General features: G+C 39.5%; 1 protein-coding gene across 1 annotated transcript in view; it reads right to left on the reverse strand.

Moving 5' to 3' along the window:
* Window positions 1–4,048: 4,048 nt before the first annotated feature.
* Window positions 4,049–10,681, reverse strand: part of HMCES (5-hydroxymethylcytosine binding, ES cell specific) — a 13,535-nt gene continuing 6,902 nt past the window's right edge. The window contains exons 4-7 of the mRNA XM_060766171.2: window positions 8,772–8,891; window positions 6,743–6,909; window positions 5,214–5,406; window positions 4,049–4,452 (exon numbers count right to left, since the gene is read on the reverse strand). Of these exons, the coding sequence (XP_060622154.2) occupies window positions 4,243–4,452; window positions 5,214–5,406; window positions 6,743–6,909; window positions 8,772–8,891 (690 nt within the window). The 3' untranslated portion in view covers window positions 4,049–4,242. The remainder of the gene's footprint in view (window positions 4,453–5,213; window positions 5,407–6,742; window positions 6,910–8,771; window positions 8,892–10,681) is intronic.

Genomic DNA, 10,681 nt, shown 5'->3' on the forward strand with positions numbered 1-10,681 from the left:
GCAGACTATGTGATCAGATTGGGACTTGTTCAGCTCAGATTCCATTTTAGATCTCAGACTCCATTGGGCTTTCAGACTAGACAGAGACTCTATTAAACTCAGAACAGAGAGATGCTTTGGACTTGGACTGTTGATTATAATAAAGATGCCCTGTGTTACCTACACAGAGAAACTACTTCAAATCTTATCTGTAACTGGATTGATAAAGCAAAGTACAAAGCATATCTTTGTTCCTAACAGTTCAAAGAGATATCTAGGTATATCAGTTTAACAGCTGAGAAACCAAATTGCCTTGCATGAATACTAGTGGATATTTTACACTAAGGGAAAGGTTGACTGAAGCGCGTTTTTAAATCTTTTCAGGGAGGTTCCAGATTTCCCAAAATGGTGGTAAATGCCATTTTTTCAAAAGGTCATGGAGATTTCTATTTCCCAAAAGGTTATGGCATCATTTCCCCAAAAGGTTATGATTTCTAACAAGGTCACGCCTTCCCAAAGAGCATAATTTCTACAAAAGCTGATTCCAAAATAGCACATCTCCCCCTATCAGTTCTAGTGTTTGAGATACAGAATATATTACATATACCATAGAAAACCATGATAACCATGTCTAAGAAACTAGAGCTGATGCAGTCTGTCCAATGCAATTATCTGAATCAGTGCCCCAAATAACCCCAAGAGCAGGCTTAAAAACCAAGACACCAAGACATTTTTGTTGTTGGGCTGTTTAATTTTTAAAAATTGTCATTTTTATGAGTGTGTTTAAATTGCTTTTTGATTCAATAGCTCTTGAATATTATCAATTGCTTAACTGAGTTTCAACATTGTAACATTAGAATGAGGCAGACCAAGTTAACAAGAATATTATCAAGCATGGCTTTTCAGGAAATAACGTTTTAAATGGTAGCGGCAAAAATTCATGACAGTAAAGCTGGCCTTCTGTATCCATGGATTCGACCTTTGGGGGCTTGGAAACATGAAAAAGAATATCCAAAAAGCAAACCTTGTTTTTTTTGCCATTGTATAAAGGGACACCGTTTTATTTTGCCATTGTATATAAATGGGATTTGAGCAACCACAAAACTTGGTATCCACAGGGCGTGGTGATGGTCCTGGAAACAAACCGCAGCAGATATGAGGACTCATAGTAACTGCATGTATCCAGCTACACTTATAGGTATAGATGTGGGACCTCATTAAATGGTAAAGGAGGAATGTCACGGGGTACAGTATTACTTCTGTCAAGTGTTGAGGGAACATGTGAGCAATGAGCACACAAAAGCAAGGCTCAGATTTGTATTTCCTAAATTGTTGCCAAATAAATTAGGAAACTCATCTTGAAATTGACTCTTTACAATTTGTGACCCTGGGTTTTAGAACTAGAACATTTTTTTTGAAAAAACACAAAACACTGCAAAAAAAACCAAAACTTTTGCCGTTAACAGCTCAGTAAAATATTATTTCCAGTCTACAGATGGCAACCTGAGACAGCAGCTTGTCTTCAGGGCTCTGAAGTGAGCCCACAAAATCTGAACCAATCAGTACTCACTTCTCACGCCTTATTGCTACACTTAGTTTTCATGGGAAAGGTATTGCTTTTGAACAGTCTGCTCTTGATTTTGTGCCTAGTGAGGGAGCCTTCGACATTTTGTATGTAATGCTACCACTTTCTGCGATGTACTGAATCATGGAGTTAAGTTTTTTGGCTGCTGGGCTAAGCAAGCTATTGACATTTTCCAGATGAGTAGCTCTGCTGAATGGGGTGTTGTTGCCTTAAGACTAACAAGATTTATTACAGCATAAATGTTACAGAAACACATCCAGGTCATGACAGGAATATATATATATTACAGTGAACAAAAACTGAACAAAATGATGGAATAAATCTTGGCCGTTTTTACTTTTAGGGTACCCAGTACTGAGCGAGAAACGAAATCAGCTAAATGCTTTTATTTTGTACAACCATCATTTTAATTAATGCTCCCCAGATGGTTTCTAAAATCTGAACTCAAGTTTTTTTATAACACTTCTTCCTGCTTATTTAAAAAGTACAACTAAAAATGACACCTCTGCTTAATTTTTTCCTGGTAACTTAGTTTTAAAGACAAATATTTTCCAACAAAACAGAATCTCAAAGGAACTCTAACCCACAGAAAAATATTGTTTTTCAAAATAAGAATTCTAAAACATTTGTAATTTCTCTTCAGATTATCTGATTTGACAGGGAGGCTATAAAATAGATGAGCTACAGTTATCTGGCTTTCTTCCCTTCTCCATATAGGTTGTTGCTGATTTGTTCAGTAGCTTCCAAATCTTTATGACCACATGGACCAGCCCACGCCAGAGCTCCCTGCCAGCGGTGGCCACCCCCAGCTCCTTCAAGGTCAAGCCAGTCACTTCAAGGATACCATCCAGCCATCTTGCTCTTGGTCTGACCCTCTTCCTTTTTCCTTCCATTTCCCCCAGCATCATTATCTTCTCCAAGCTTTCCTGTCTTCTCATGATGTGGCCAAAGTACTTCATCTTTGCCTCCAGTAAACAGCGGGCATTATTTCCTGGAGTGTGGACTGGTTGGGTCTTGCGATCCAAGGCACTCTCAGAATTTTCCTCCAACACCACAGTTCAAAAGTGTCTCTCTTCCTTCACTCAGCCTTCCTTATGGTCCAGCACTCACATCCATAGGTTGCTGTGGGGAATACCACTGCTTTAACTATGCAGATATTCGGTGCCAGAGTGATGTCTCTTCACTATTTTATCAAGATTGGTCATTGCTCTTCTCCCAAGAAGTAAGTGTTTTCTGATTTCTTGGCTGCAGTCTGATCTGCAGTAATCTTTGCATCTAGGAATACAAAGTCTGTCACGGCCTCCACGTTTTCTTCCTCTATTTGCCATTTAAAAATCAGTCTAGTTGCCAGAATCTTGGTTTTTTTTATGGTTAACTGCAACCCAGCTTTTGCACTTTCTTCCTTCACCTTGGTTAGAAGGCTCCTCAGCTCCTCCTTGCTTTCAGTCATCAAAGTGGTATCATTTGCATATGTAAGGTTGTTAATGTCTTATCCAGCAATTTGAACTCCAACCTTGGATTCATCAAACCCTTCACATCACCCTGCACATCGCATGTGTTCTGCAGAAGTTTGTGATCTGAACTACAGTTGGCTGCAGGTCTTGTTTTCACTGACAGGATGGATGTCCGCCACCTTTGGCTGTAAAGGATGTAGTCAATCTGATTTTGGTGTTGACCATCCAGTTGTTGGAAGAAATTTTTTGTTATGCACAGTGAGTTTTCTGCATATATAGAAACAATCAAATTAACAACCTGAAAGGTAGATATTTTCCCTTTTATTGCCAAAACATCTAACATCTATTTCAGTGATGATAATCGCATTAAGAATAGGTCTGATGACTAAAAAGCAAGCTGACTTCCTTAGTTTTCCAATGGTACAAGCACAAAAAGTTTTACCACACCAATTCTTTATCACTGTTGGCTTAGTACCTCCAGGTCAGGCATGTAGCGGGGGGAGGGGGGGGCTTGAGGGGCTTCAGCCCCCCCCCCCCGAAATTCTCATGGTGGTTCACAAAAAGGCCTTACTGGTGCATTATTTAAACTGTTATGTTTATTAATATCATGATCTGATCACCATACTCAATATATCTCATATGCATGGGGGTATTGGGGTAACGATACAAAAGATTTGCTAGGGTAGACTCTCTTTCACTCAGACTCAGCCCCCCCCCCCCCCCCCGAATCGATATCCTGGCTATGGGCCTGCTCCAGGTGTTTTGGACTTCCAACTCCCACAATCCCTCACAGCCTCAGGCCCTTTCCTTTTCCCCCTCAGCTGCTTAAGCACATTAGAAGAGACTCAAGGGTTCTGTTTGGTATATATTTGCCTTTCCTAAGAGGAGAAGGAAATTTGACTTGTATTTTTTCTCTTTCTTACATATTTGGTGTAAAGCTGCTTTTGCAAGGTTCAGGGAAAATCTCAGTGTTGCACATAAAATCCACATTCTTTTGTGCCAGAAAGAAAATGCTAAATAATAATAATAATAACAATAATAAAAATACTTTATTTGTAAATGTCAAGGCTAACCTGTTTGACATCAGTGAAAAGTAGGAAATCCTACACCAGATACTCAAATCAGTAAAAACTGACACATGTAAATATTCTGTCCAGTAAGAACATATCTAATGTGCTGGGGGTCTGTTATTTTGCTCCTGAATACAAGGAATGGATAAATAAGTCACAGAAATTTGGACTGCTTTGGTGAAGGTCCTCCATTTTCCTTTTTGAGCCACTGGTCCATGAAGCTTGTATTTGTCCTTTTAGCTGGTGTTTGGATGAACTGACTGGACCATCTTGGTAAATCACCTTCTTTCTCCTCTTCCTTCTTGGGAGATTTGTTTTTTAACCAGTTCAGCATCATTTTACTGCTTGCACTAACTTTGGTTTCCTGGAACACACAAAATCGGGGGGGGGGGGGGGGGGAGTGTATTTTTTTCTAAAACAAATTGCATACATTGAAAAGGATTAAAACTGGTTAAGTGTTGTCTTCAAAAAGAATAAAATGATGCTTCTCCCATTACAAAATAGAACCTGCAACCTTGAAATCTTTTCAAATAATCCAGAAAAGTCTGACAAATATTGGTAAAAAGAACAATCTCTCTTGGTACCAGGTGATCAACACACATGCAGCTTAGGAAACATGTTGAGTCAGCATGTGAACCGGGGAGTGAAAGTGATGAGCCTGGGAAAAATCAGAGGCCCCAATCACATGATGAGTCTCAGTAATGGACACTCTCCTATTCAGACCTGTCAGTTGCCATGTAAAAAGAACAACAGAACAGGAGACCGGGGGTGGTGGTGAGGCCAGCATACACCCATTTACATTTTATTGTATTAATATGCTTCCTAATCCCTTGAACAGATATTTTGTGGTTTGTGTTTGTTTCATAAAGAAACTGAAATGATAACATGAAATTATTAGATGAAATATTAAAACGCTATAGATATCTCCATGCAGTCGCTCCATACAGTCATGCCAGCGACATGACCTTGGAAGTGTCCATGGACAATGCCAGCTCTTTGGCTTAGAAATGGAGATGAGCACCAACCCCTCAGAGTCAGACATGACTAGACTTAATGTCAGAGGAAAACCTTTACTATAGATATCTCATGACACAAATGTGTCGGAAAAGTGTTACCACGCTGTACCTTTTTCATATCCAGATCAATGGGTACAATGCATTCTGGGGAATTGTTTCGTGAATTGTTCACTACTGTTGACACTGGATGAAAGGCAAGATTTTCTGTGGGGTGGATAACCTTCAGAGCTTCTTGTGTGGGTATTTCTGCAAAGTCCAACCATTTACTAACAGCATCATCCCCATCCAGGATAGCTGGCATCCTAAACAAATAAAAATGGGCCAGGCTTTAGCAGAGCAGGTTAAATCAGCTGCAGTAAATCTTATCAGTCAAAAGGCTGCCAGTTTGAAGCCCAGGTCAGGGTGAGCTCCTGGCCTTTAACCCAGCTTCTGACTACCTAGTGGTCTGAAAGCAAATGTGAATAGACAAATAGGTACTGCTTAAAAGTGGGGAGGTATTCTGAGGCACCCATAAGGAATGTTGGTGATTCACTCAAAAAGCTCTTTGTCAGGGAGCTGGAGCAACAACTCCCACCACCCACCTCCCTGTGGCTGGTACCGAAAACAAAGTCTCCAAGATGCTGAAGATGGGAAAGCCAAATATATATACCTCTATCTATGTACTATGTATGTACAATTGTCTGCCTTGTTTATGTATAAAACAGCATTGAATGTTTGCCGCATATGTATGTTCTGTGATCTGCCCTGAGTCCCCTTCAGGGTGAGAAAGGCAAAATATAAATAATGTAAATAAATACATTAAAATAAAAAAATATGTCACTCGTTGAACACACCTAAAGCAGCCTACAACATGTAACAAATAAACACAGTCAAGGTATAGATAAGAATCAGATTCCCTGCTTCCCAACAGAATGGAGATCAAGGAAGGATAATTTATCAAGTAAAATTTGCACAAATTTGCAGGAGTCTGGACTAATAAGACCACACAACGATTTTGGAAAAAGAATGACCACTATTAAAGACAGCATTAACATAGTAATGTAATAGTGAAATTTGGTCACTCAAACGAAGTCACGAATGTTGAGATGTTCATCTCCATGAGAAAACTGAAAATGTTTTTGACTTGCACATCTGACCTTCATTTCATCTTATTTATCTAAACATATACAGTAACAATAACAAGTATATAAAACAAAAAACAAAGGCATAGAACTGGGTTGCTGACATTTCACCCACATCTAACACTTCTCAACAAAGGATTCCCCTAGGCAGCACCAGCCAGGCTTTGAAGCTGCTAGGCCATTAAATCCTAATCAAGGTGCCCAACTGCAACATTCACACCTGCCTCAAGCAGGCAAGAGTCCTTTCTCCCACCCTGGACATTCCACAGATATACAGACCTCATTTGCCTAGTTTCCTACAGACCTCATGACCTCTGAGCCTACCTGCCATAGATGTGGGTGAAACGTCAGGAGAGAATGCTTCTGGAACATGACCATACAGCCCAGAAAACTCACAGCAACCCAGTGGTTCTAGCCATTAAAGCCTTTGATAACACAATGGCATAGAAAATGATCTTTAGCAAGATACTTAACACAATATGCTTCTTCAACAAACAATTTATTTACTCTCCCTTGCCTGTTATGGATGGAGCTTACAGCTTTAGAAGCATCTACTGTGATGACAGTGTAGCTGTATAGTGTTTCGCCTCCATTAGGAGGCTCCCAGCAATCGAAAATGCCAGCCATGGTGAGTAGCCTCCTATCCTCCTTCAGATCTTCCTCCTCCACATCAGATTTGATGAACTGCCAAATTAAGACATCACATAATTAAAAACTACACTTACAACACTCCTTAAGCACCATCTCTTTGGACAACTACCCACAGTAGATTATCTGTTTCACTGGGTCTGAGCTCCAGCTTGTTAGTCCTTATCTACTGCAGTGCCACCACTCTGAAGCCACAATATCTGAAGCGATTGAGGGGGAAAAGGAAGGAGCCTGAAGCTGTTAGGAATGGTGGGAGTTGAAGACCAAAACACTTGGCAGGCCCAAGTTTACCCATGCCTGTTGTAGAGCCTGAGCAAAGGGAAGTATTTTTATTGTCCATTTTCTTGTAAAGCATCATGTTTTAAAAAATGTTCTATACCCTTTATATGTTTTCAGGTGTTTGCAGGCAAAGCTACAGGCTACACGCATCCATCGTATCCCCTCTGCTCACATTACAGCCTTTCAATTAAGTTGTTCCTGTTGCTTTGCTGCATGGAGGACGATGCCCTAGGGCTAGCATTACTCCTAGCTCATATTGCAACAGTAGAAGGCAAGCAGTACTAAAAGGACAAATAATGAAAGCATCGTGCTTCTCCATCTCCTCTGACAAGCTTGGCAATCACATTGCTAACTTAATCTCCTTTTCTAAACTAGTAGCTGTTGCCACAGAAGACTTCAGGAGAGAGCCGGACACAAGTAGATGTATCTGACTGAGTATGTCTTTTTAGATCAGTTATACCCTTCTCACAATACTTGTATGAATGCTATACAGACAGACCTTGCCAATATGTACGTGATCTAATGCATTTAAATATCTGCTTAATCACATGCAGCAGAATCATAAAGGCCAAACTTTCTGCAGCATTGGGTTGCTGTGAGTTTTCCAGGCTGTATGGCCATGTTTCAGAAGCATTCTCTCCTGAAATTTCACCCACATCTATGGCAGGCATCCTTAGAAGTTGTGAGGTATATTAGAAACTGAGCAAGGGAGGATTATGTAACAGTGGAACGTCCAGGGTGGGAGAAAGAACTCTTGTCTTTTTGATGCTAACAGAGGGAGCTCATCTGCGCTCTCCCCGGATTCGAGCCTGCGACCTGTGGGTCTTCAGTCCTGCTGGCACAGGGGTTTAACCCTTTGCGTAACTAGGGGCTCCTAATGCTGCAGTTGATCACCTTGATCAGCATTGGAATGGCCTTCCAGCTTCAATGCTTGGCTGCTTTCTGCCTGGGAGAATCCTTTGTTCAGAGGTCCAGCATTTTTAGTATTCTCAAATAATATGATGTGTCCAGGTGGGTTCATCAAGTGCTCTGCTATGGCTGACTTCTCTGGTTGAGTTAGTCTGCAGTGACTTTCATGTTTGGGTGTTGCGTTATTTGAGAACACAGAAATGCTGGAGCACTCGAACAACCACCATGTCAGACTACACAGAGAAGCTACTGACATCCACAAACATGTGGATGATTTCAACAGAAAGGAGGAAACCATAAAAATGAACAAAATCTGGCTACCAGTATTAAAAAAAAAAACCTCTAAAATTGGGACATTAAATAAAGAGCAATACTCAGAAAACAGGGGAACTCCAGACAAGAAACGATCAGGGCCAGCTAACACCTCCTAACAAAGGATTCACCCAGGCAGAAATCAGCCAGGCCTTGAAACTGCAAGGCTTAGTTTCAGATATCCCTCACAACCTTTGAGGATGCCTGTCATAGATGTGGGTGAAACGTCAGGAGATAATGCTTCTGGAACATGGCCATACAGCCTGGAAAAATCACAGCAACCCAGTGATTCTGGTCATGAAAGCCTTCAACAATACATCCTGAAGCATCCTGAGCATTACTGTAAAGAGGTAAAAGTAAACTTTAGCATTAGTAGTATTAATTCCCTAATGTTGTACCGTTTCCTGCTCATTCAGGGGAAAGTAAATGAAATAGGGTTGCTTCTGTCCGTTACGTTGCTGCCACTCATAATAACCTTCAGCCAGTACCACACAGCGTTTGCCTTTTACAAGAGGTCCCTTTGGAGATGGAGAGAGAGAGAAAGAAGAGCGAAAGGAGTATAAATTTATGCAAATTTAATACATTTAAAACGTATGCTGTCATGACAAGAATTCGTAGTAGCTTATACTGGATCCTATGACATGATCTTCAAAACAATTACATTTTTCACATGAAAGTTTACAAATAGAGCCTGCTGACATTCGTTTTTCACTACGATCATAAGGAGGAGGGAGAATTTAAATCACTACAGTTATACAGACTGGGACTTCATGCCCTCGTAAGGATTCCTCAACATTCACTGTCATGTGAAAGTGCAATCATCATAAACTAAGAACTATGAGAATAATTTTAAACTGACAATGACTTATTTTTAGGCTGATGGGGGTCTATCTTTGTAGGGATTGCCGCAGTTTTGAATTTTTTGGAGCAGTCTATGATATTTTCATTTATTGGCTTGATCTACAACAGTAGACTTTTACAGCAAAAATATATTGAAGTCTTTGTGATATGTCCCTTTAATGAGGAGGACAATCTTTAAAGACCTATCTCTGTTGCCAGATCACTCCAGGTCAACAGGGACACTGGTCTCTCAGTGTTGCCATGTTCTCACTCTCAGTGTTTGGGTACTCAAGAGCAGAGTTAAGCAAAATATATTAGTTAAAGGCAGATCAGGACATTGGGAGAATTTTCGTAGAAAACAGAAGTGCTATCAAAGAGCATACTGACTGTTATGGTGTATTCACTCATGGGACTAATTTTTCATATGTTGAAGCACCAGTTTATTTATCGTATCAGTTGCAATACATTATATTAAATATCCTTTGACCAGTAGTTGGTCACTTGGAGTGCCTCTGATGTTAGTGCCTCAGACTGCATGTAATAGATGGTCTGTGGTACAAGCAGTCTTTGAGTTACAAACATCTGAATTACAAATGACTCATAGTTGCAAAAAGGGGTGAGACAACAGGAAGTGGGAGAAATCTACTCCTAGAAAGGGAAATTCCCTCCTGAAACAGTTATCATGGAGAAAAGGTATCTCAACAGGGACACAGACAGCAAAGCAAATGTCACAGGGGTGTTATCCAAAGTGCATATATCGTATATATTTGAGTATAAGCTGACCCGAATATAAGCTGAGGCACCTAATTTTACCACAAAAAACTGGGAAATGTATTGACTCGAGTATAAGCTGAGGGTGGGAAATGCAGCGGCTACTGGTAAATTTCAAAATAAAAATCAGATACCAATAAAATTATATTAATTGAGGAATCAGTAATTCACAAATATTTACATAATTTAAGATAAGACTGTGATTAAACCATTATTCTAACCTTCTTCGATGTAAATGTGCTTACATATCCTTCTAATAATAACTAAAAGATTAAATAATAAATGTAATAATAGAGTAACATATTGAAAATGTAATAATAACAGTAATAATAGAGTAAAATAATAAATGTAAAAATAATAATAATAATAATAGATTAAAATAATAAATGTAACAACAACAACAACATAAAATAATGAATAACCTTGACTCAAGTAAAAGCCAAAGGGGGCTAATTCAACTTAAAAAAAGGAGTGAAAACCTCAGCTTATACTCGAGTATGTGTGTGTGTGTGTATATATAGATATATATAGATATATAAATATATAGGCTGGAGTTACACTTTAAAATGTACCTGTTCCAACAAATTCAACTTAAGAACAAACCTACAGAACCAATCTTGTTTGTAACTTGGGGAGTGCCTGTACTTGCTAGAAAATAGTTGTTTTGACAGTTTTACCCAATTAGTCAAGAGAAGAA

Source organism: Anolis sagrei, chromosome 2, assembly GCF_037176765.1.
Source record: "Anolis sagrei isolate rAnoSag1 chromosome 2, rAnoSag1.mat, whole genome shotgun sequence".
NCBI classification, from domain to species: Eukaryota; Metazoa; Chordata; class Lepidosauria; order Squamata; family Dactyloidae; genus Anolis; species Anolis sagrei.